This window comes from Pseudophryne corroboree, chromosome 5 (assembly GCF_028390025.1).
Source record: "Pseudophryne corroboree isolate aPseCor3 chromosome 5, aPseCor3.hap2, whole genome shotgun sequence".
Taxonomy (NCBI): Eukaryota; Metazoa; Chordata; class Amphibia; order Anura; family Myobatrachidae; genus Pseudophryne; species Pseudophryne corroboree.
In genome coordinates this window covers 561827988-561855719 of record NC_086448.1, presented here as the reverse complement: position 1 = coordinate 561855719, position 27732 = coordinate 561827988, and the positions used below count along the sequence as shown (strand labels likewise).

Sequence of the window (27732 nt, the reverse complement as noted above, 5' to 3'; positions counted from 1 at the left end):
GGCCGTGCGTGTATTAAGACTTACCGCGGCTACGTTTGACGGCATGGCTGTTGAGCGCCGGATCCTAGCCCGTAAGGGTATTCCCAAGGAAGTCATTCCCACCCTTTTTCAGGCCAGGAAAGGAGTAACGTCCAAACATTACCACCGTATTTGGAGAAAATATGTGTCTTGGTGTGAATCCAAGAAGGCTCCTACGGAAGAGTTTCAGTTGGGACGTTTTCTCCATTTTCTGCAGGCTGGTGTGGGGGCGGGCCTCTGATTGGGGTCAATCAAAGTCCAGATTTCGGCCTTGTCAGTGTTCTTCCAAAAACAATTGGCCTCTCTTCCAGAGGTTCAGACCTTCGTGAAAGGGGTTCTGCACATCCAGCCTCCATTTGTGCCTCCAGTGGCACCATGGGACCTTAATGTGGTGTTGCAGTTTCTTCAATCGGATTGGTTTGAGCCTCTACAAGAGATAGAGTTGAATTTTCTCACTTGGAAAGTGGTGATGCTTTTGGCATTGGCATCCACACGGCGAGTGTCTGAGTTGGGGGCCTTGTCTCACAAGAGTCCTTACCTGATCTTCCATGAAGATAGGGCAGAGTTGAGAACTCGTCAACATTTTCTTCCAAAGGTGGTTTCATCTTTCCACATAAACCAACCTATTGTGGTGCTAGTAGTTACTGACACGTTCACTGAGTCAAAGTCTCTAGATGTGGTTAGAGCTTTGAAGCTTTATGTCGCTAGAACAGCTCGAATATGGAAAACAGAGTCTTTGTTTGTCCTGTATGCTCCAAACAGGATTGGGTGTCCTGCTTCCAAGCAGACTATTGCGCGTTTGATAAGAATTGCGATTCAGCACGCTCATACTACGGCTGGATTGCTGTTACTGATGTCGGTGAAGGCCCATTCCACTAGGAAGGTGGGCTCATCCTGGGCGGCTGCCCGGGGGGTCTCGGCATTGCAACTTTGCCGAGCAGCTACTTGGTCGGGGTCAAAAACATTTGCAAAATTCTACAAGTTTGACACCTTGACCGATGAAGACCTCAAGTTCGGTCAATCGGTGCTGCAGGGTCATCTGCACTCTCCCGCCCATACTGGAGCTTTGGTATAAACCCCAAGGTCATGAAGTGGACCCCAGCATCCTCTAGGATGTATGAGAAAACGGGATTTTGATACCTACCAGTAAATCTTTTTCTCCTAGTCCGTAGAGGATGCTGGGCGCCCGTCCCAGTGCATACTTTACCTGCAGTTTTTTGTTATTAGATATACAAGTTGTGTTATATGAGTTTCAGCATGTTGCTGTAATTGATTCATGCCTGTTGGCGTGTGTTCTGTTGAATGCCATGTTGTGCGGCATGGTTGAGGTGTGAGCTGGTATGTATCTCACCACTAGTTTAAAGTAAATCCTTTCTTTGAAATGTCCGTCTCCCTGGGCAGGGCCGGATTAACAATGGGGCGGATGGAGCTGCAGCTCCAGGCCCCCAATCAAAATAGGCCCAACACAGCATCAGGTGGCTGCTGTAGACAGGAATTGTGTATCCTGCTACAGCAACCTGCCACTGCCAGGCGCCAGCAGCCTTCGGAGGTTCCGCCGGCTGCCAACGGCAACGGCGCGTTCTCCCCTTACCGCGACCCCCCTCCCTCACCCTGTGGATCAAACGCCGGAACTTGTGCAGGCGCAGGCCCTTCCTATGCATAATAACCTGACGCCTCCTCCTCCACGCGATGTCACTGTCCCAGTCCCACCATCGAATAAAGCTCCGTGAAGGCGGCCCGGCGGGTGGAAGATGATCCTATTCCTCCTCTCAGTCATGTCCTGCTATAGTGCTGCCTGCTGCTCATCGGAGTGAGTGAGTTGCTTTTCTGTTTCCTGCTGGCTGCTAGAATAATGCACTGATACTGTATCTTGACAAGATTTCAATATACTGTATGCAGTGAAATGTTACCCTGTATGTGTGTGCGCAGTGTGGTGTAACCATGTTTGTGGGTGTGTATGCAGTACAGCGTAACCCTGTGGGTGTGTGTGCGTTGCGGTGTAACCATGTATGTATGTGTGTGTCCAGTACAGTGTAACCCTGTGTGTGTGTGTGTGTGTGGGGGGGGGGGGGGGGGGTGCAGTGCGGTGTAACCATGTTTGTGCGTGTGTGTGAAGTACAGTGTAACCCTGAGGGGGAGTGTGCAGTACGGTGTAACCCTGTGGGTGTGTGTGCAGTGCGGTGTAACCCTGTGCGTGTGCAGTGTGGTGTATCCCTCTGCAGTACGGTGTAACCCTGTGCATGTATGTGTGCAGTGTGGTGTAACCCTGTGCGTGTGTATGCGTGTGCAGTATGGTGTATCCCTCTGCAGTACGGTGCAACCCTGTGCATGTGTGTGTGGTACGGGGTAACCCTATGCATGTGTGTGTGTGCAGTGCATTGTTACCCTGTGCGTGCATGTGTTTGCAGTGCAGTGTAACCCTGTATGTGTCTGTGCAGTGCGGTGTAAACCTGTGTGTGGTGTGCGGTGTAACCCTGTGTTTGTAGTGTGGTGTAACCCTGTGCATGTGTATGCAGTGTGGTGTAACCCTGTGCGTGTGTGCTGGTGCAGTGTAAGGCTGTGTGTGCTGGTGCAGGGCAGTGTAACCCTGTGTGCTGCTGTCATTGTATGGAGTTACCCTGCGTGTGATGGTGCAGTGCAGTGTAACCCTGTGTGCTGCCACTGTACATATTTACCCTGCGTGTGCTGGTGCAGTGCAGTGTAACTCTGTGTGCTGCCACTGTATGTACTTAACTAGTGTATGCAGGCAATCTAAGGTGTAATCCTGTGTGTGTTGGCGCAGTGCGGTGTAAAACTGTGTGCTAGAGCAGTGCGGTGTAGCCCTGTGTGCTGCCGCTGTGTGGTGTGCGCAGTGCAGTGTAACTTTGTGTGTGTGTACTGCCACTGTATGGTATAACCCTGTGTGTGCTGGTGCAGTGTGGTATAACCCTGTGTGTGCTGGAGCAGTTCAGTATACCATATGGAATGTATATGTATATGTATAGGAGGGGTGTATATTATCACTCTATATTGGGTTTATGTAAATATACAGGAAGATGTATATGTTTATTGGGGATTGTGTGTATATAGGGTGTGTGTATATATGACTACCAACAAAATAACAGGTGGCGCTGGACAATCGGGTGAATTTTATAAAAACATTTATTCAAATACAATTTTTAAGGTTACAACACACTCCCGGGAGAAATAAAATGATAGAACAAAATTTCACAATTGTAAAAACTGTGCACTGTATGCGAGCTTCTTAATCAATTTCCTCAGGAAACCAGTTATAAATTGTAAACTTATATGCACATATTTGAAAAAAATATATAAAGCTGTGCCTGAGGCTAATCACTTTTTTAAAATGCACTAAAATGCAAACAAACTTCAATATAAAATGTATGTGAATTAATTGATTAATATAGTAACATAATAAAAGTCACTCACGCCTTGGTAAGCCACAAGGTACTGAATACATCACAGATCCATATGTATAGATGGTTAATTGTAAAGATACATTGGTAAGTTACCTCCGCTGGGCAGGAGCCTGTGTTTTCCTTGCTCCCTGGTGTCGTCTCGTTGTGCTGTCAGAGACACACACCAGAGCCTCAGCGGGTATGGTATTGCTGCGCCGTGCAGTGTGCCTGTAAGGCCGTGCAGGTAGATCACACTGCCTCCGGTACCTCCGCACTTGCAGACAGGAGGCTATTTGGGCTGATTTTCCGGAGTACGCCGGTCTGCGCCGGGCTTGCAAGGGAACAGCACCCGTGAATATCTTTTCCCCAGATGGCGTGCTCAGCCGGAGCTACGGGGATTGGAAGTGGATTGCAGGTGCAGGTGCTCCCAATGGCAGCGCTGTGTCCGTGGGCTTCTCTACACGGACAAACCGTGGGTGCAGCAGCTGATGAGAGTGTGGATCCTTGTGAAAAAAAAAGCCTGTATCCTAACGCGTTTCAACGCCAGCAGGGCGTCTTTTTCTAAAGGCAGGTATGTCTGAGGGTAGGAATGTTCTTGGTTTTATACCTGTTCCTCAGATGTAGCTGTTTTTTGATGATTGAATACCAGCTGTCTCTTATGTTATTAATTACTACATGTTATACTAAAACTTCCAACAACATGGGATCAGTGCATATATTTAAAAAAGACATCGCTTATATTAATATAGCTTGGGTAATTAAATCTAATACATATTTTCACAGCACATCTCATAAACAATTAAATAATAATGCATACGGATAGTATATGAGACTGGGAATACCTATCATGATTTTCAAAGAGGAATTACTTAGATTGTCAAATAGTATCATATTGATTGCATATTTATTCATATATACAATCCAATGTATTTGCTCTAATTATTAACTTGCAAAACTTTAATGAGGAAATTCATTTTCTTTTTTCTTTTTTCTTTCATATATTCTTTACTTATATTTATACTCAGTATTTGTATTGGAATGTTTAAAGCATTTAAACACCCTGGTGGCCCTACCAATGGTTATGGGCCCTAATAAATAAAGAGAGGGAAAAATGAGAGAAAGAGATATATATAGATTAGAAGAGACACATAGTGGATCTTATTTAAATAATTTTTGCAAACCAAAAAAGGAAAAAAGAGGAAAAAATACAAGAAAAAAATTCTTGAATACATGTGCATGCGTGTACACAGACACTAACACCCACATAAGACGTGCACACCCACACACATCCGTGTGGGCACGACTGTGTGTATATATGAACTGTACAAAGAGGGTATATACATGTACAGGAGGGTGTATATATTTATATTGGGGAGGGGTATGTGTATATACATAAGGGGTGTGTGTATACATAGAGGGATTTATGCATATGGGGTGAATATATGAATGTACAGGAGTATATATACAGTATATCAGGGGTTATGTGTATATACAGGAGGGGTGTATATAGTCATATGGAGAGGTATATGTATATACAGGGGGGTTTGCATACCTCCCAACTGTCCCGATTTTCGCGGGACAGTCACGTTTTTTGGGGACTGTCCCGCTGTCCCACCTGCAGGTGGGAGGGGGCAGATGGGAGGCTCCTGTCATCGCCGCTCAACGTCTATTCAGCGTCAATTCAGCGTCTCAGCTAAGCGTCTATTCAGTGGAGACAGTGGGAGAGAGGGCATGCCAGCAGCTCATGGGGCGCTGGGCATGCCCCCTTAGTGACGAAAACAGGGGCGTGGCTCGCGATTGTGGGTCCTCCTGTGAAGCCACGCCCCCTTTCTAAAGTCCACACCCCTTTCCAGGAGCGCGCGCAGCTTCGCCGCGCATGTGTCCCACTTTGCTGCATCTGAAAGTTGGGAGGTATGGGTTTGTGTATATTGGTGTGGTGTGAGTTATGTGTGTGTGCATGCATACATACATACATACATACATACATACATACATACATACACACGAGACTGGTGGAGGCACTGAACAGGCTCTGGGCCGCTGCAGCAAAAGAGATTGAGCAGGGAATGTACAGTAGGTCTAGGGAGGTGGGTGTGTTACCTGTTATCAGCAACCGGGATCCTGGCAGTCGGCATCCCAGCCGCAGAAAGCCGGTGTGGGGGGAAGGGGGTAGAGTGCAGCAAGACACTTGCGGGCTCGTTGTACTAGACACGATGCAGTCGTCATGCTGCAGGCTCAGTGGTGACCTGCGCCACGGGTTTTATTTCCACTCTATGGGCGTCGTGGATTAGTCCCTGTTGGTCGGCATGCCAACTGTTGGGATAGTGAGGCTTCGGGATGTAGGGGGAGGTGTTGTGACTGTCGGTCACATAACTGCAACCTGTGTAGGTAATTAGCTCCAGCATTGTTAGGATGCAGCTTGGATTCGGGGGATAAGGGGGATAAGGGTATTTATGCAATTATCAGTTATACAGTATAACGGGTGCTGTATGCTTCATATAAGCTAGAGGGAAGGGAGTTTGAGATGGTTGAAGACAGATGGTAACTATGCCCTACATGGCACAGAACACCCTCCCCCCCCACACACACAAAAACATTGGTCACACCCCCCCCATCAGTACTCACAGCTCCGCCATGCTAATCACACCTCCTGCGGCACAAACTATAGGCCCTTCGAAAATTGCAGCCCCAGGACAATGTGGAGCTTAATCTGGCACTGTCCCTGGGCACAGTTCCTATAACTGAGGTCTGGAGGAGGGGCATAGAGGGAGGAGCCAGTTCACACCCATTGAAAAGTCTTTACTGTGCCTATGACTCCTGCGGAACCGTCTATACCCCATGGTCATGAAGTGGACCCCAGCATCCTCTACGGACTAGGAGAAAAGGATTTACCGGTAGGTATCAAAATCCTTTCATTGGTAGTTGCCAAAAAAGAAAGATTGCCTTTTTGGAGCACTCTTTTATATTTTGTATACAGTATGTGATGATTAAATTGATATGATTGTTAATTTTCAACGTAACTTTTAATATTCTTACTTAAGATAATAGGGGTAATTAATTGTGATTTGTGTGACTTTGTAAATAATTATATGTATGTCACCCCTTCCCTATTCTAAATATATATTAAAGAACAATACTGTATTTGTCACTGTGGTGAATTTTTTGTATGAATGAAATTTTTACTTAAATCCAATATATGGATAATCGGGTGTGGTATGGAGAGTCGACCACACTTAGGTCGACAATGTCAAGGTCGACCAGTATTGGTCGACAGTAACTAGGTCGACAGGAATTCCAGGTTGACAGGTCAAAAGGTCGACCTGAGGTTTTTTTTTTTTTCGGGGGGGGGGGGGGGGGGGGGGGAGTTGTGTCATTTTCTCTGTACAGTGACTATGAACCCCAATTAGTGCACCGTGTTCGCTCACCATGCTTCGGGAAAGGTGCCTCACTGCGCTCGGCACAGGTTACTATGTATGAAAAAGTGTGTAAAAGTTAAAAAATATATATTTTTTGTGAACAACTCATGTCGACCTTTTGACCTGTCGACCTAGAACATGTCGACTGTTCTAGAACATGTCAACCCTGTTCTGTGCTACACCCTGTCGACCTAGAAACCCTGTCGGCCTAGTTACTGTCGACCAACAGTGGTCGACCTAGACATTGTCCACCTAAATGTGGTCGACCTAGAGACCGGATACCGTATAATCAGTGCCTAAATCATACAGCTTAGATTAAAGTATCATAAATAGTTAATTTAGGGCATAATTATTTGCCTATTATTTTAGCAGCGATATGTTGTGATGGCCGCTACAGCATACAAAACATTTCCATATAAGATTATAGGTTAGGAATCGGTTTTCAACCTCATTTTGCAGCACTGAGCACCTTGAGAAAAACGCCTGTGAGGCTTTGAAATGTCGGTTTCTCTGCACAAATGCTTGTTTATATGATGCACTGAAATTTTAAAGATTTATAAAAGTTGCTTTCTTCAAAATTCCGTGGAGTGCCGCCTGGTCCCTATACTGTGGAGGAGACTTGCTAGTCCAAACCAGGGGACCATATTATCCATATATCCCTTTCCTAGGAGGGCACCCCGGTGGCTGTTTACAAAGAGAGTGCCTGCTATTTTCTTCTAACTAACTAGATAGATAGATAGATAGATAGATAGATAGATAGATAGATAGATAGATAGGAGGTAGAGTCTTTCCAAGTGTAATCAAGATCTATAATATATATATATATATATATATATATATATATATATATATATATACTGTATATATGTGTGAACAGCCACTGCTGTTCACCTATTCTGCTGATCACACAATCTGCACCACGGGGGAAGGGGGAAGGCGAGACTCTGATGCCCGACTAAGCGCTGAGTACACCGCTACTCAGCTTTTGTGTGCTTCGGATGTGGCTCTGGACAGTCAGTGTCTCGCTAGACTTTACATCATCCCGCGAGACTGACTGCAGCCAAGCTCCTCGGCGGCCGCTGTCATGGAACTGCTGAGCAGCCGAAGAGGAAAAAAACGGAGACAGCTCAATGCTGTACACCGGTTTTATACTAGTAAGAGCTGAAAGTCCAGGAGAGTGTGTGTGGGGCCCTTAATGTGGGGGCCCCGGGATGGTCGCCCCTGCTATAATCCGGCTCTGGTTATATAGCACACTCATTGTAGAACAAGATATGGAGTTAGTGTGCACATAGTAATGTACATAACACACCATACTATAACACTATTATACTATAACCTGGTAGACTCTTGTTCAAATGCATTTATTCTGTTTTCTGCAGTCCCAAGCTTTAGGTCATCAGGCACAGCATTGTGTTACAGAATGTCTGTGTACTGTTCATCAAGCAGACTTCCCCATCTGAGTGAGACTGCTCTGACATCATTACCACAGACCTCCAGCTCGAAGGTTGTCTTTGACTCTAATAAATGCTGTAACAATGATTCCCTAACAGCAAAGTGTGTGTCATGGCAATGTACTGTACAGTATATTGAACATAAGAACGTCCTTTTATATACAAGGGAACAATACACATCTTGTACAAGGTGACAGGCAAATATGTGGAGGGAACAAAGATACCGTGGGGGTTATTCAGGTTTGTTAGCAAATCAAAAAAGTTAGCAATTGAGCAAAACCATGTGCCCCGCAGGGGGGGGGGGGGGGGGGCAGATATAACATGTGCAGAGAGAGTTAGATTTGGGTGGGGTGTGTTCAATCTGCAATCTAAATTGCAGTATAGAAATTAAGCAGCCAGTATTTACCCTTCACAGAAACAATATAACCCACCCAAATCTAACTCTCTCTGCACAAGTTACATCTGCCCCACCTGCCCCAATGTAGAACACTAAAGAAGCCGTTATTCCATGGTACATATGATACTTATCCAAACAGCATTCTTTATAGCAGCATCAATGTAGCATCATTAACATACCCTCCAACTGTACCTTTTTAGTAGGTGCAGTACCTTTTTTATGGTCTGTACCAATTTTTGGCTCTCCAAACATCCATTGAAAGTATAGGAAAAGGCCACGCCCCCTTTTTGAATTTGTACCGATGTTTATTAGAGATGAGCGCCTGAAATTTTTCGGGTTTTGTGTTTTGGTTTTGGGTTCGGTTCCGCGGCCGTGTTTTGGGTTCGACCGCGTTTTGGCAAAACCTCACCGAATTTTTTTTGTCGGATTCGGGTGTGTTTTGGATTCGGGTGTTTTTTTCCAAAAACACTAAAAAACAGCTTAAATCATAGAATTTGGGGGTCATTTTGATCCCAAAGTATTATTAACCTCAAAAACCATAATTTACACTCATTTTCAGTCTATTCTGAATACCTCACACCTCACAATATTATTTTTAGTCCTAAAATTTGCACCGAGGTCGCTGTGTGAGTAAGATAAGCGACCCTAGTGGCTGACACAAACACCGGGCCCATCTAGGAGTGGCACTGCAGTGTCACGCAGGATGTCCCTTCCAAAAAACCCTCCCCAAACAGCACATGACGCAAAGAAAAAAAGAGGCGCAATGAGGTAGCTGTGTGAGTAAGATTAGCGACCCTAGTGGCTGACACAAACACCGGGCCCATCTAGGAGTGGCACTGCAGTGTCACGCAGGATGGCCCTTCCAAAAAACCCTCCCCAAACAGCACATGACGCAAAGAAAAAAAGAGGCGCAATGAGGTAGCTGTGTGAGTAAGATTAGCGACCCTAGTGGCCGACACAAACACCGGGCCCATCTAGGAGTGGCACTGCAGTGTCACGCAGGATGGCCCTTCCAAAAAACCCTCCCCAAACAGCACATGACGCAAAGAAAAAAAGAGGCGCAATGAGGTAGCTGACTGTGTGAGTAAGATTAGCGACCCTAGTGGCCGACACAAACACCGGGCCCATCTAGGAGTGGCACTGCAGTGTCACGCAGGATGTCCCTTCCAAAAAACCCTCCCCAATCAGCACATGATGGAAAGAAAAAGAAAAGAAAAAAGAGGTGCAAGATGGAATTGTCCTTGGGCCCTCCCACCCACCCTTATGTTGTATAAACAAAACAGGACATGCACACTTTAACCAACCCATCATTTCAGTGACAGGGTCTGCCACACGACTGTGACTGATATGACGGGTTGGTTTGGACCCCCCCCCAAAAAAGAAGCAATTAATCTCTCCTTGCACAAACTGGCTCTACAGAGGCAAGATGTCCACCTCATCTTCACCCTCCGATATATCACCGTGTACATCCCCCTCCTCACAGATTATCAATTCGTCCCCACTGGAATCCACCATCTCAGCTCCCTGTGTACTTTGTGGAGGCAATTGCTGCTGGTCAATGTCTCCGCGGAGGAATTGATTATAATTCATTTTAATGAACATCATCTTCTCCACATTTTCTGGATGTAACCTCGTACGCCGATTGCTGACAATTCTCCATATTCTCCATATTTTAATAGGCACAACTAAAAGGCACCTCAGGTAAACAATGGAGATGGATGGATTGGATACTAGTATACAATTATGGACGGGCTGCCGAGTGCCGACACAGAGGTAGCCACAGCCGTGAACTACCGCACTGTACTGTGTCTGCTGCTAATATATAGACTGGTTGATAAAGAGATAGTATACTCGTAACTAGTATGTATGTATAAAGAAAGAAAAAAAAACCACGGTTAGGTGGTATATACAATTATGGACGGGCTGCCGAGTGCCGACACAGAGGTAGCCACAGCCGTGAACTACCGCACTGTACTGTGTCTGCTGCTAATATATAGACTGGTTGATAAAGAGATAGTATACTCGTAACTAGTATGTATGTATAAAGAAAGAAAAAAAAAACCACGGTTAGGTGGTATATACAATTATGGACGGGCTGCCGAGTGCCGACACAGAGGTAGCCACAGCCGTGAACTACCGCACTGTACTGTGTCTGCTGCTAATATATAGACTGGTTGATAAAGAGATAGTATACTCGTAACTAGTATGTATGTATAAAGAAAGAAAAAAAAACCACGGTTAGGTGGTATATACAATTATGGACGGGCTGCCGAGTGCCGACACAGAGGTAGCCACAGCCGTGAACTACCGCACTGTACTGTGTCTGCTGCTAATATAGACTGGTTGATAAAGAGATAGTATACTACTAATATTATATACTGGTGGTCAGGTCACTGGTCACTAGTCACACTGGCAGTGGCACTCCTGCAGCAAAAGTGTGCACTGTTTAATTTTAATATAATATTATGTACTCCTGGCTCCTGCTATAACCTATAACTGGCACTGCAGTAGTGCTCCCCAGTCTCCCCCACAATTATAAGCTGTGTGAGCTGAGCAGTCAGACAGATATATAATATATATAGATGATGCAGCACACTGGCCTGAGCCTGAGCAGTGCACACAGATATGGTATGTGACTGAGTCACTGTGTGCTGTGTATCGCTTTTTTCAGGCAGAGAACGGATTATAAATAAAAGTGGTGGTCACTGGTCACTATCAGCAAAACTCTGCACTGTACACTACTGAGTACTCCTAATGCTCCCCAAAATTAGTAAATCAAGTGTCTCTCTAATCTATTCTAATTCTAAACGGAGAGGACGCCAGCCACGTCCTCTCCCTATCAATCTCAATGCACGTGTGAAAATGGCGGCGACGCGCGGCTCCTTATATAGAATCCGAGTCTCGCGATAGAATCCGAGCCTCGCGAGAATCCGACAGCGTCATGATGACGTTCGGGCGCGCTCGGGTTAACCGAGCAAGGCGGGAAGATCCGAGTCGCTCGGACCCGTGAAAAAAAACATGAAGTTCTGGCGGGTTCGGATTCAGAGAAACCGAACCCGCTCATCTCTAATGTTTATGTGTAAAATGTTGGAAGGTGTGCATTAATAGCAGCATAATTATAGCAGCATCACAATACTGTATGTATGTCATTGCAGCAGCATCATTTCAACATGTCAGTTATCCTTTTCAATTTTTTTTATTCTTTCATATCTCTGCAGTACCGGCATGCAGTCATTACATCGACATTCAGAATGTCAACATGGACAAAATGTCAACATTGTGGATGTCAACAGGCAGAATGTGATAGTCCATGTTAGTGTTACGGTTAGGCTTTGGTCAGGATTAGGGTTAGAGTGCGGGTTAGGATTAGGGCTACAAACTCCTGAAAATGTTGACATGTTGACTGTCATTGTTCTGGCAGTGTCGACATTATGTCAATGTCAACATTTCACATGTTGACATTCTGTACCTCACCTGCAGTGTCTGCTTACCTGTGAAGCTGATAGCTGCTGCTCTTCAATGTTATTGTTGGGTTTGCACTTTCAATATGTTCCCAGAGTGAGGAAGAAGAGATGCCAATTTGCTACTAATGGAAAGTCCTATCTTTTCTTTTTTCTTTTTAAGAAGAAAATGTGTCATTGAAAGAATCTCAAGTATAGCCCTATGAAACAGATATTAAATAGGTAACACAGCCTTTAATCTAGTTAACAGATTTGGATGTAGGAATTCGACCGCAATTGCATATACCCCTTTAACTCTATATGCCGATTGCAATCTGCAGATGGTTACATGTTTATAAGCTTTAAGGGCCCTACACAATGGTCGATACCAGTGAAAGATATGAATGATCTCGTTCATTAATGAATGAGATACCGTTCATATCTTTCAGTGTGTAGGGACCAGCGATGAACGATGCACTGCCCCGCGCTCGTTCATCGCTGGTACCGGCTCGTTTAAACATGCAGGCCAATATGGACAATCTCGTCCATAATAGCGTGGAGTGCTATGGAAACTTCACTCCCCTCATCACCTCCCCCCCCCCCCCCCCATCCCCCCGCCGCCGGGTCACCTGCCATATCAGCCGTCAGGCACCTCGGCGGAACATCGCCGAATGTGTAGGGCCCTTTAAGGTTATCAATATTGCCATTTCTAATATAGCACAAATGATGGAAGCCATATTTTCATAGGCAACTGAAAGCGGGCATTGAAAGCGGGCATTTTCCATGATCATATTTCAATAGGAAACAAGTAACAGAATACCATATCCTAAATAAATTGAGGAAATTATATACTTGTTGAACATAAAACTCAAGTGTAAAAATATTAGTGCAAATGGTAATTCTTTAGTCGTGCTACTGCCATTATAAAAAAGGAGTGATAATTATCACTTTTTTTAAGTATATCAAATGGCAGTAATCATTAATCTTATGACAACAGCAATCCTAGATTACACTATACAGAAACAAGGTTTTAATACCAATTTTACATCAAACGATGGAAAATGTCTATGAACAACAAGGTTTCTTAATATAAATTACATTAATAGATAAAAAGAACAATAAAGAATTCAATACTCATACAATACAAAATATGTAAATAAATAATAACAATAATGCTGTTAATATAAAAATATAGAAATTAAAAAATAAATTAAGCTTTTTCATAATTATCATTAATACCTTATTTATACAATACAGTATATACAGAAATAATTGCATACTGGAAATACAAACAATGGGAAATAAATGAATGGAGAAATATCATAATTATCTTTAAGATGATTTTGTACAATCATATTTAATTGATGGATCCAAAACATTTCACACCTTGAAAATATATTTAGAAGATCACCACCTCTAGGGACATGAGCTACTACACATGCACAGTCACCAGACCGCACATGTATGAGTGATTGTTGAAGGGGAGGGATCTCCCGGACCACACTCCTGGAAAAATCTGCAGAATGTAGCCCATAGACTACAAATGGGCAATGCCATCTGCTGGGGTCACCTCCAGAATGCTCTGCAAATGCTTGGTAAATTTGGAACTCTAGCAGCTTCCATAGAAACCTATGGAGGCTGCTTTTGTTTATTGAAAACAGGGGACCCTTGTACTGTACAGACAACCACGTGCAGCCCCCCCCAAAAAAAAAAAAAAACACGAAAAACTTGTTAGGCCACATATATATTTGATAAATATGCCCCTACATGTCAGACCACTCGGAGCGAGCCATGTATGTTCACAAAATATTTTGAGACAAACTGATTAGGCATTTTATTTTTACATTACAAATATGTTTTTGAATTCTTAGTTTTAGAAGACCTTTAGTCTAATTGATGTAATCAGAATGATATAATAGTCTAAGAACAAGACTTGCAAATACTGCAATGATTGCATTTATAGAATCTCAAAACTGTTTACATACAATGCCAGTTTTATTAACATTTCCATCTCTCTCTCTCTCTCTAAATATTCTAGGAAGCTGTGCAAGTAACCCTATTAGAAATTAGAAAGTGAGACTGAATGGACTCAAGCATGATGAACAAAATGGGATTTTCAATAAAGTTAAGGGGGGTACTCACGGAGCGATAATCTCTGACTAGATTGCTTAGATTTTAAGCATGATCTGTCCGTGTGTACCCCACACAGCGATAGCGATGCGCGGCCCCACTCAATCTAGCTCATCGCTCATTTCACCCAGAGGGCCCCCCCCCCCCATCGCGCTGTGCTGAGCGGGGGGAGAGATGTGTGCTGAGCGATTCGCTCAGCACACATCTCTCACCACATCTGTCCGTGATTCTGCCCCACATCTGTACGGGCCTTAACATCCCTCTGCAATTCAAGATATCTGCTTATCTCAGTGATAGAAGTTGAACAGACATTGAGCCCAATATATGGGATTGATGGTACTACAAGGAGCCTACAGTATAACGTTATCTGTAGCAGCTTGGCTCGGTTTTACTCGGTTTTACTCGGTTCTCAAAACCGAATCTTATTGGCTATCCAAAACACGTGACATCCGTGAGCCAATAAGATTCGGTTTTGAGAACCGAGTAAAACCGAGTAAAACCGAGTAAAACCGAATCCGCTCATCTAGTGTAAACCATAACAAAGTAGTTTACTATAATAAAGACATATCATTGTCATTCAGCCTGGAAGATAGCAACTTTAAATCACCATATTAGACGAAGGTGGCTAATAAACCGCTATTTATCACATATCATCATATCACATATCATCACCAAGCCTGGGCTTGTAAAAAATATCCACAGGTCACTAGTAATGGGAACAACTAAGCGTAGGGCCACACATAGCGGCCAAGCGAGTCCTGTTCAGTGGGACCCGCTTGGCCGGAAGGAGACTGCACATGGGCGCCTGCACATGTGCGGTAGTCCCGTCGCCACCGGATCTGACCGCAGTAGGCTGCAGTCGGGCTGGATGAATGGACGGCGGGATTTCAATGTGAACACATACATTTCAATGTATGTGTTCACACAATGCGGCTGTGCCGCACTGTGTTCCATTGAAATCCTGTGAGTCATTGGCCGGATCCTGTTCTGCGGGATCCCGCAGAACAGGATCCGTGTACACACAAAAAAACCTCCCGGCTAAGCGGGTCCCGTTCAGCAGTACCCGCTTGGCTGCTATGTGTGGCCGTAGCCTAAGTACACCATCGACTCAGCTATTTGTTTCAACTACCCAGACTTTAGTGTTATGGACTGTAAGTGAGGTCATAACTATACAAATTGATTGCTTTTTCTATTACCTCTTCATGCAAGTTATATGCTAAAGTTATTATAGTGAAAGTGAAGGTACAGTATATGGGAAGCACCTACAATAGTGAGCAGCTCTGGTTAATAAGACTAATTTATTTATTTTCTAACTTGTATTGCAGCACTATAGTGTGTTAAGGTTTGCACTTACCTGTTCAGTGTGACAGTATTCAGCCAAACCATACGCCAACAGCTGTAAGGAAGTGTTCCTCTAAAATAAAGAGATATTATATTTTTATTTATTAACAAGTGTCAATTTACTGTTGTGAAATGATGGCACTATAAACTGTATGTATTTAATTGGGAATATTGATGATAATTGCGGAGACAGGCTATTCCAAGCAAGCCTCTAAGCACAGTTATATATATATATACTATATATATATAGGTTGCTTGGGTGGAGGCACATATAGCTAACGATAACCTACTAACTTAAACGGGAGTGGAAAGTTGTGGGTTTATGAACAAGTATTTAGGAAAATACAGAAAGGAGAAAAGATAACCCTGCTAGGGAGCACTCTCAATCTGGAAACAAAGTATATAATAGCATAAATAAATATATTTTAATAAAATGTAACATTTATTAGGTATACCTTAAAAAGCATAGCGTTCATATGAAACAATATTACTATTAAATATTTTAGTGATCAAAGTGAAAATCTATTAAGGAATTAGTATTATGTTCCCAGTTGATATGCTGGAATAACTTGAGGTCCGTCAGCAGGAAAAAGGTCCTCCTCTTAAGTGGGACTCCTAAGGTCTATGAACTACAAAACTTGGCATGCCTTGGTGGTCTTGCACCAAATACTTTCCAGGCCCAACACTGTTTCGCTTCCAAGATCAGACGAGATTGGGCCTTTGCAGTGTGCTTTGTTTCCAGATTGAGAGTGCTCCCTCCCAGGGTTATCTTTTCTCATTTCTGTATTTTCCTAAATACATGTTCATAAACCCATGGGAGCACTACTGACCATCACAATAACATACCTTCAAAAATTTACTATATAGGTGTAAAGGTGATAAATTGTGGGGTCTCCCTACAAGTGTCAGTTTTTATGGAAACTACTAATTTTACTTTATCTATGCCATTCATATTCCTGTGAGGCTTCCCCAACCCACAACTTTCCACTAACGATTTATGACTGGTCACAGGGGGTAATTCCGAGTTGATCGCAGCAGCAAATTTGTTAGCAGTTGGGCAAAACCATTTGCACTGCAGGTGTGGCAGATATAACATTTGCAGAGAGAATTAGATTTGGGTGGGGTGTGTTCAAACTGAAATCTAAATAGCAGTGTAAAAATAAAGCAGCCAGTATTTACCCTGCACAGAAACAAAATAACCCACCCAAATCTAACTCTCTCTGCAAATGTTATATCTGCCACACCTGCAGTGCAAATGGTTTTGCCCAACTGCTAACAAATTTGATGCTGCGATCAACTCGGAATTACCCCCATAGTCTTCCTTGGAAAGTCAGCAAAGACTTAATCTTTCAATGAATAATAGACCTTTTAAGATCTCTTTTTTGTCAAAAAGGTCTTTCCTTTTGTCTTTAGTAACATATCATATACACATACATATTCCAACAACATATCTTGTCATGAATTTCAACCTTAGACAGGAATTATCTTTTAAGAGAACTAATAAGGACAACCTGGATGACATTTTTCCAAGCAATTTGGACAATTTGAATACACATAAGCTGGAAAAATGAATTTCTACGACTCAAAGAGACACTTTAAAAACAAATTAGAACAAACTGGGATCTCACAACACTGAAAAATTACATTAAGAATACGATTGTTTCACGAGGCCTCAGACCAAGAGTTTTTCCTATGTTTGAACTAGAAAGTGATGGTTTGAAGACAGACTGGGAAAATGTCCTCTTAAAATGTTCAAATGATCTTATGCAGATTCTTATCAAGCATAACTACTTAATACTCGTAGGCTGTGAACAAGATTTGGAAGAATTAGGAAAGAAACTGGAACATTGGGAAAAAGACCAACAATTTCAATGCTGTTCTGAGAAGAACAAAATAGATCTGCGAACCTATGAACAAATAATGATAGAAAAAATAATAAATTCGCCAGAGATAGAGATTTTGCCTCCAGGAGAATTTTTAAGTGGCCAAAAAAAAACCTTGGAAATCATGCCAGCCTAAACATACAGATCGATATTCTTCTTCTGAAACAGAAACATCAGGTACAGAGTACTTACTACAATATAACACCAGCGGACATACCACAGCAAACCATAGAGGAAACCATACTACCTCAAATTTCAATTATTATTCTTTTTTAAGAGAGCCCTGAGAGGGAGAGGGGGAAGATATAAAAAATATGCAAGACAAGGAGGGGCAACAAGAGGTGGAAGAGATTATCGAGAACAACAATGGGATTCATCACCCCTGCGGAGACAACCCCCATGAACTACACTGAAGAAATAGTGTCTATTTCCAACACTCGGGAATATAATTTGTGTAATGAAACATCAAAACATAGTATATAAGCTACTGTGACAAATACTGCCTCAGAATCCTCATCAAAATTGAAAATTATTAATCTGTCTGCACACCAACTCAATAAAAATCATATATCTATTCTTGGTAAAGGCCTATCCTACTCTCCAACTGAGAATTTCAATAGGTTTGAACGGAAGAAAGATTTGAAAATGTTTGTAAGGAAACTACTACTCACCAAATTTTATAACCAAAAGTGAGAATTAGAACATGATCCAATTCCAACTCAGCAGAATAGATCAACTGATAATAACAAGAAGCTAAGGCAGCACAAAACCAGACCTGGGAACTAACGAGTAGACCAATTGTCAAGAAAAAATCTTCTTTCTTCCCACCCGAACATACCAGCCCAGAAGTACAAATATTCATTAAAGCTGTTTCCAAACAATTTGATCAGATACACACCATACAACATAGACATTAATATAATTCAAACCTAACAAAAAAGAAAATAATGCACTTCAGGAAATACAAACATAGAATGACATAGTCATTAAACCATCTGATAAGGGAGGTAATATTGTATTATGACCCCAAGATAAATATCTACAGGAAGCCTATAGACAGTTGGATGATTCAGACTGCTACCAAAGACTTCTTTTTAATCCAATAGAAAACTATCATGTTATGTATAATAGAATTGTTAAAAATGCCTATTATGAAGGTACAATAACTATTCATGAATATCATTATCTTCAGGTGGATCATCCACGCATATCCACCTTCTACCTACTCCCAAAAATTCACAAGGATATCCAAACACCACCCGGTAGACCGATTGTCTCCAATGTAGAGGCCCTTTCAGAAAAAGCTAGTGTCTTTGTTGATCTACCCCTACAACATCATGTTCAATGTCTCCCGTCATATGTCCTTCACAAAATACATGACATTAAGTTGGAAGTGAATAATTTTCTCGCTTCACTTGATATGGAGGCCCTATATACATCCATCCAACATGATAATGGCCTAGAGGTTTTAAACTTTTTCATGAGAAAAGAAGGCTATGAAGGATTTCATGTGTTCATAGCGGATCCTCTACATATCATATTACATCATAACTTCTTTACCTTTAATGACAGATATTATATCTTCAAACAAGGGGAAACGCTATGGGGGAAGCTTGTGCCCCCACATATGCAAACATTTTCTTCGGATGGTGGGAGAGAGAACATCTCTTTAGTGATCACAACAAAACTTCACCTCCTCTGTCACGATGTGGATAAGATACATCAATGATATTTTTATGATCTGGGAGGCTGACATTCAATTATTGCTTCTTTTCTTTGAACATCTCAACAATAACAACTTGAATTTACATCTTATACACAATATAAATCAACAAGAACTCCCATTTCTAGACCTTTGGATCTACAAGAATAAAGACAATATGCTTTCTACAAAATTATACAGAAAAGAGACCTCTACAAATACATTATTACATCACAATAGCTCACACTTCCCCTCCATCATAGGAAATATTCCTAAGGGAAAATTTCTCTGCTTAAGGAGGAATTGCTCGGATGATACACAATTTGTAGAACAGAGTCTTGATGTTACCAAAAGGCTGAGCGAAAGAGGATATAGCAAAACATCAATAAATAACAAAAATGTGCAACATACTGGTAGGGAACAACTGGTCTTCAAAAAGAAATCTAAAAAAAGACGACAATTGTACCATCAGATTCATTGGCAGATTCTGCCGTGAATGGCATCAAGCCAAGGAAGCCATTCCGAAACACTGGGGGATCCTCCAACTTGATTCTGTCTTGTCTGAAAAACTAGGTCCCCGCGTCTCCATGAGTTGGAAAAGATCAAGAACTTTGAAGGACCAACTTGTCTCTAGTCACTTCAAAAGGACACACAAAAATCAAAAATATATCATAGGTACCTTTTCGTGTGGCAATTGTAAGGCCTGCAAACACATCTCCAAAAATAACATGATTTTGGATAAGTATGTAACAACCATCAAACTTAAATACTTAATTAACTGCAACACAGAAGGTGTAATTTATTGCATAATATGTAAATGCAATAAATGATACATGGGGATGACAAGCAGACCTTTTAAACAACGCATCCTGGAGCATACTGGCTTGATACGAAATGCCGGCAGGGATCAATTGAGTTTAAAGAAGCCAACCTCTGTAAGCACGCCATTTCCTCTTCCATCAATGTGGCTCATTGGAAAACCTTAGAGTCTGTGGCTTGGAGAAAATAAGCATGGGAATTAGAAGGGGAGACCTTACCAGCAATTTATTACGGAAACAGTATGAATGGATTTTCAAATTAGGGGCCCTTAATTCAGATGGATTAAATGAAAACATCAACTATGGAATATTTCTTCCTAAATTATCATCAGGTCTTAAGAAGTTATACCAACTAAATTATAATATAATTACTAGGGTATTTCATATCTTCCTATAATATACTGTATATCAACTTTACATCTATGCATGACATCATTCTATTTTTCACAACCTCATTTTCACAGACACTACACAATCAATAGATATCAGCCTTACACTCATACTTAGTAAAAAAAAATTATTTACCATTTGTTTTTATACAAACTTTTCTCACATCATGTATGCACTGATTATCACCAAAAATCATTCTACATCTCTATAGACAGCATCACTTTCACCAACACTATCCATTATAAATAGATCACTGTCACAACACAATCACAAATTAAACAATAGCTTTTTCAATTTCTTTGTTTCATGTTTGTATTTAGTTAATTCACGTTTTTTTCACATTATAAATATTTGATCACGCGCATCTCACATTAGTCACATAGGGGTATATGCAATTGCGGGCGAATCGCGGCAAATTATCGCCGTTTTTTTTAATTCGACACAATTCGACAGGTGAATTCCGGCAGGTGGCTGCCGGAATTCACCATATTCAATGAAAAACGGATTCGACATTCCCGCGGGCGAAAAACGGCCGATTTGCCGGATTTTGCCGCGAATTAAAAAAAACTGGGAAAAACCCGGAAAAAAATGGCGTGGGGTCCCCCCTCCAAAGCATAACCAGCCTCGGGCTCTTCGAGCTGGTCCTGGTTCTAAAAATGCGGGGGAAAATTGACAGGGGATCCCCCGTATTTTTAAAACCAGTACCGGGCTCTGCACCTGGTGCTGGTGCAAAAAATACGGGGGACAAAAAGAGTAGGGGTCCCCCGTATTTTTTACACCAGCATCGGGCTCCACTAGCTGGACAGATAATGCCACAGCCGGGGGTCACTTTTATACAGTGCCCTGCGGCCGTGGCATTAAATATCCAACTAGTCACCCCTGGCCGGGGTACCCTGGGGGAGTGGGGACCCCTTCAATCAAGGGGTCCCCCCCCCAGCCACCCAAGGGCCAGGGGTGAAGCCCGAGGCTGTCCCCCCATCCAAGGGCTGCGGATGGAAGGCTGATAGCCTTGAGAAAAATGTCAGAATATTGTTTTTTCCAGTAGTACTACAAGTCCCAGCATGCCTCCCCCGTAAGCTGGTACTTGGAGAACCACAAGTACCAGCATGCGGGAGAAAAACGGGCCCGCTAGTACCTGTAGTACTACTGGGTAAAAATACCCAAATAAAAACAGGACACACACACCGTGACAAGTACAACTTTATTAAATACTGCCGACACACACATACTTACCTATGTTGACACGCCGACTGCCACAGTCTCCGACGATCCGAGGGTACCTGTGAAAAAATTATACTCACCTTCCAGCGTCCAGAGATAAATCCACGTCCAGAGTATAATCCAGGTACTTGGCAAAATAACAAAACGCAAAAACCCGTGCCAGCGGACTGAAAGGGGTCCCATATTGACACATGGGGGGACGCCCAGCACAGGGCTAGGCCGCCCCACATGTCTGGCTCTGCCCGCCCCCCGCACGGTGAAGCTTTTGTACCTGAGGAGTAGTTCCTAAGCGCTGGGTCGCAGTGGCTGCATGTGACATCACACAGCCACTGCAGCCCACCCCCTGCATGGGCCGGGCACACCTGCTTTGCCCGGTCCGCGCCCCCAAAATGGAGGCCAAATGATGTCAGCCCGCCCCCTCCCGCCCAGCGAATGCCTCTGCCTGTCAATCAGGCAGAGGCGATCACTGGGCAGAAATACTGATCGCATCTCTGGCATGCGCTGGCGCACTGCGGCGCCGGCACATGCGCAGTTCAGACCTGATCACCCACTGTGCGAAAACACACAGCAGCAATCAGGTCTGAATTAGGCCCTAAATCCTATTTTAGCATTTCTTCTACTCATGCTCTTGAGCTGGGAATCTGCCAGTACTAAGCAAGTAATTACTTGTTATACATAAAATATCACTTGTCAGTTGGATCTTAAACAATGGTTTATAATTTACTGAGACGCCTCTGTCAAAATGTAATTAATTTGATACTATTTATTATATTAATGTAGCCAAAACTACAAATAGCGATGTTATCTGATATAATGACATGTTTAGAACTCATATACAAAGTGATTTTCTAATTGGCAGGCCATAAAATACTTAACACAGTAGACTGTACTCGGCCGAATGGTGGGAAACTTCCAAAAGACGTTGCTATAATGATGAGTGACTTTGCTGGAGGTGCCTCAGGATTCCCAATGACTTTCAGTGGTGGAAAATTTACAGGTAGGCTTTTAGTGTACAGTGTGAAAGCAGAAATCCTTTCTTCATGAAATTTCTAAAAATAATATAAATAACTTGTTAAATATGTAATTTTAGAGTGGGTGTTGATCTAATTAGTTTGTCCAGCCAATGCAAATGAGCACATTTCACCTTGTACAACACGTAAAAAAATATTTCTAGATGCCGTAGGTAAAGGTACACAAAACCCACCACCCCCTACCAAAACCCTCCACTCACCCCTCACATGTCGACCCCAACACTTTTGTCATATACAGGTTCAAGTCTGAGTTGTGGCTGCAAAAAAAACATGCAACAAGTAATGCATGTGCACAAAAAAAGAATGCAACTTGCAGCTACAAAAAGCTATGAATTCCCTTTAGGTCTGATGCTGAATAAGGATCATAGCAGTTTCTTACCACCGTGGGTGCAGGGGGTTCAGCTGCTATGGGGCCTGAGCTGCTTCCAAAGCCTGCTGTTCCCCTGCACCCAGTCATGAGCTATCTCCAAGGCCTGTCACTCCCGCTTTAATTTCACCCACGATGAGAACAGCAGTTGCTGCCGATAGCACTCTCCTCCCCCACTAGGTGCAGCCATGCTGCGGATGTAGAGGTGGCTGCAGGAGTCCTACCTGGCCAGCTCCAAGACCCAGCTGCAGACTGCAGTGCAGTCACTATTGCCATGATTTGTGGGTATTTAGGGAGCGGAGCCTAATTAAGTGAAGTGCCTGTCCCCATCAGAGATCTCTGCAGAACAGGCAATGTATCTGCTGCTCATACCCCCATCCTCTCTCCCCCTCTCTCTCCCTGACACTCTCTCTACCTCCCTCCCTGACACTGTTTCTCACACTCTCTCTGACACTGTCTCTCCCTCTCTCTCCCTGATACTTTCTTTCTCTCTCTCTCTCTCTCTCTCTCTCTCTCTCTCTGACACTGTCTCTCCCTGATACTGTCTCCCTCTCTCTTTCTCTCCCTCTCTCTCTCCCTCTCTCACTGACACTGCCTCTCTCCCTGACACTATCTCTCTCTCTGACATCGTCTCTCCCCCTCTTTCCATGACACTATTTCTCACTGACACTGTCTCTCTCTCTCTCTCTCTCTGATGCTGTCTCCCTCTCTCTCCCTAACACGGTCTCTCTTCCTCTCTCTGACAATGTCTCCCTCTCTCTCTTCCTGACACTCTCTCTCTCTCTCTCCCTCCCTGACACCCTCTCTCTCTAGTTCTCTCTCCCCCTCTTTATTTCCCTGACACTCACTCTTTTGTGCCTGTTTCTCTCTCCCTCCCTCCCATCCATCTCTCTCTTTCTCCTCCCCATTCTCTCTCTCTCTGATGCCACCTCTTTTTCATTGATGCCTTCTTTCTCTCCCCCCTCTTTCTTCCTGACACCCTCTCCCTCACTCCTCTCTCTCGTTCTCCTATTTCCTCTTTTTCCATGAAACCTCCCCTCTCCTCTCTCTCTCTCTGTCTCTGACCCCCTCTCTCTCTTTTGCTCTCTCTCCCCCTTACACACCCTGTGTGGGTGTCTCTCTCACTCCTCTCACTCTCTCTTTCTCCTGCTCCCATACATCTCCCCCTGTGTCTTGTGAAGTATAAATAACTACAGGATATAGCATGCAGCACTGTATCTTGAGATGATTGTGAGTGTATCTTGTGAACTAATAAACTAAGTAACTGATGAGAGGTCTATTTATTAAGCCTTGGATGGAGATAAAGTCGCTGGAGATAAAGTACCAGCCAATCGGCTCCTGTCATTTTTCAAACAGAGAGGATCTATTCATGAAGCAGTGAAAAGTGTGGAGAAGTGAGCCAATGGAGAAGTTGCCCATGGCAACCAATCAGTGCTTACGCAACATTTATAAAGTGCCTTTTATAAAATTGTATGGAGCAGCTGATTGATTGCCAGGGGCAACTTCTCTAGTGGCTCACTTTTCCACACTTTTCACTGCTTCATGAATAGATCATGGCAACCAATCAGCATTGAAGTAACATTTATAATTTGCATAATATACAATTGTACGGAGCAGCTGATTGGTTGCTCTCCACAGCCTTATGTCTCCACTCTTTTCACTGCTTCATGAATAGACCCCTAAAGAACTAAAAAAAAGTGAGAGTGAGACAGAGTCCCACTTGCTTTAGTTTCTGATGAACTAATCTTTGCCAGAGCTGTGAACTGAATGAACTAGTTCACTTTGAAGATTAGTTCATTATAAACAGATCATTCATGAACTAACCATTACTATTCCCCAGCTATTTAGTAGTCACCGAGAGGCTCTTGGAGGACAAAACACCTCCTTCCATAGACCTGCTCTCCCGAATGGGACTGTCCAGGTTGCCCACTGCCTGCCCTTTTACCAGGTTTAATTGCCTTTTGCCTCTTCACCAGCCCCCGGCTCTCCTCTCACAGTCACTGCCTCCCAGACTTTCCAACACAAGGGAGCTGCACCACAGACCCACCTCTTTCCAATTCTAGGCACCACATAGATGTTGGAACCTGGCTAATAGCTCCACCTCCATCAATCTTCTGAGACACAGCTTCACACAGCCACCATCGGCGGGACTACAGCAGCACAGTCCATATTCTTCAGTGGGGTGAGTGTCCCTGCTCACCACGCACCAGCTATTGGGAGTTTCTGTCCATCAATGATGCCGGAGTGGAAGTCCACCAAGCACACATAGGCTCTTTCAGCAGGGGTTTCACATAAGGGTGTGCCTGTGCACAGAGGCACCCCCAGTGTGCATGTCTATGTATATATGGTTAAACAGGCACATATATGTAGTTACACAGACATGTATATACAGTTACACAGACACATATATAGTTACTCATATCCAGTATAAAGTTACTGAGTTGTACATATAGCCTACACAGTTACGCAGACACATATACACAGTTACTCAGATACATACACACAGTTAGTCAGGTGCATATACAGAGTTATGCAGACAAATAAAAACAGTTATGCAGACACACATACAGAGTTATGCATACACACATCTAAACAATTACACAGACACATTTACAGCAATACATATATCCAGTTAAATAGGTACATACGTATACGTATATACTGTTATGCACATACACTGACTGGAGCAAAACAATATACAGTAATATAATCTCCCCTCCAGGGGCATTTCTAGAGAGGAGGAGGCCCGTGTGCAGGCTCCGGTTGGGCCCTCTCGTCTCTAGCCGGCAGCGCTGTGTAGACTCTGGGCACTTGGGTCCCTATGGGACCCTAGCACTGTCCCAGAGTCTACAGCGCATTCTCAGATCTCCGGGAAAATGGTGCAGTGGCCATTTTCCCAGTGATTTACCTACTGCGCATGCGCAAAACACCGGGAAAATGGTGGAGCGCCATTTTCCCAGTGATTTTGGCAGCAGCGCTGCTGCGCCGCGGGACTCCGGAGGGTAAGTATTTCTATTAACTGGGGCATGGTGTGCGGTGTGGGCCCCCCTGGACCCTGGGGGCCCATGTGCACCGCACACACTGCACCCATTATAAATACGCCAGTGCCCCCATCTCTCATACAGTACATTACAGATAGGTAGCTTGTCACTGAAAGTAGACTATGGCAGCTCCATCCTTCTTCTCCCTTGGTGCATTGCAGGAGTCAGAACTGCAGCCTGTGCTGGATAGGTCTGCCTCCTGCTCAGACATTACCCTGTCCTTCTCTTCTGGCTATAGCAATACTGGGCAGTTCAGCCTAAATAATAATCGAGGGTTGTGGGCCCTTGAGGGAAGGGGGTCCAAGGCAAATGCCTCCAGAGCACCCCCTCCCTCCCCCCACAAACACACATGCATAATCCATTATTCTCTCTGCAAGTGCAGCTACCAGCTACTCCTCTGGAAGGAGGAACTTCTCCTTGCATTGCTGGAAAGGCCAGGGAAGGCAAGAGAAGGGTTCAGGAGTCACTGGGTGGTAGTCAGGACTTGCGACCAGTGTTTCAAGAGACGTCCATCTTTTTGTTGTTGGTGGCCTCAGCAGTGCCCCCTAAGTGCTGAAGCCCTGGACAGCTACCTAAAGCTACTTAATGGTAGCACCAACCCTGGGTGTAGTAGTTTTATGCTTCTGAAAAAAATGTTCTCTACATTGAAATGTCTCAAGCAATCTAAGAATCTTGTTGCTGTTTTGTTTAATACTGTATGAGTCCTCACTTCAAATCACCTAGAATCTACCTTGTATTATCAAACAACAGGAATCCTATGTTCTCATTGGGACGGTATTAGGATCCCGGAACCCTCGACTTTTTGACCTGTTGACATTTTAAATGTCGGTATTTTGACCTTGTCTGTATTTTAAATGTCGGTATTTTGACCTTATCGGGATTTTGATCGTCGGTCAATTGTTGTTGGGATTTTGACCATCGTGATTTTGATTGTAGGTATTTCATACTGATCCCTTCCTAACAGTAGCCCCACCAGTTTACATTTGTTAATCATTGTCATTCAAGTATGGAACTGTCATGTATTATGGTTCTCAATAAGGCATTTCATATTCATTTTACTCAACAACAGTTTTTTAAAAGAAAAAAAGTTTTATATGTTGTATGACCGATTATCAGATAGCACTAACACTGTCTGTAAAACATGATTCACAATTCATTTCATAAACATTTATACTGCTCTGTGTTCCTTATCTGCAGAGGAATGGAAATCACAGTTCATAAAAACAGAGAGAAAGAAGCTGCTGAACTACAAGGCTCAGCTCGTGAAGGACTTGAACCCTCGTATCTACTGCCCATTTGCAGGATACTTTGTGGAGGCTCATCCATCAGATAAGTATGTTTGAATGAACAATATAGTTTATGTCGGGGGAAACAAGGAGACAATTAGACATAACGGCAGATGCTGAGTTGGAAGCATATGGACTGTAGCTAAAATATGCTTCAAAAAGACCCATAGAAAAAAAACATTTTCTTTTTTATGCATCATAAGGTGTGTCCAGCTCTGCAAAGTAACATATCCAGCAGGATTACATCAGGTGTATACTAGATACAGTATACCTACAAAAAACAAAACTTACAGACAGTGGTGAATTTACAGGATGGCTAGACTGAAATGTCCAGGGGCCCACAAAATAAAGGGGGCCCACCCTGAAATCTGTCACTAAATACTGTAGACACAGTTCAAATAT

The 27732-nt window shown here is 43.3% G+C and overlaps 1 protein-coding gene across 1 annotated transcript in view; it reads left to right on the top strand.

Moving 5' to 3' along the window:
* LOC134929630 (cytidine monophosphate-N-acetylneuraminic acid hydroxylase-like) overlaps positions 1-27732 on the top strand; it is a 353512-nt gene that overhangs the window by 300426 nt on the left and 25354 nt on the right. Inside the window, exons 8-9 of the mRNA XM_063925213.1 lie at positions 22465-22602; positions 27242-27377. Of these exons, the coding sequence (XP_063781283.1) occupies positions 22465-22602; positions 27242-27377 (274 nt within the window). The remainder of the gene's footprint in view (positions 1-22464; positions 22603-27241; positions 27378-27732) is intronic.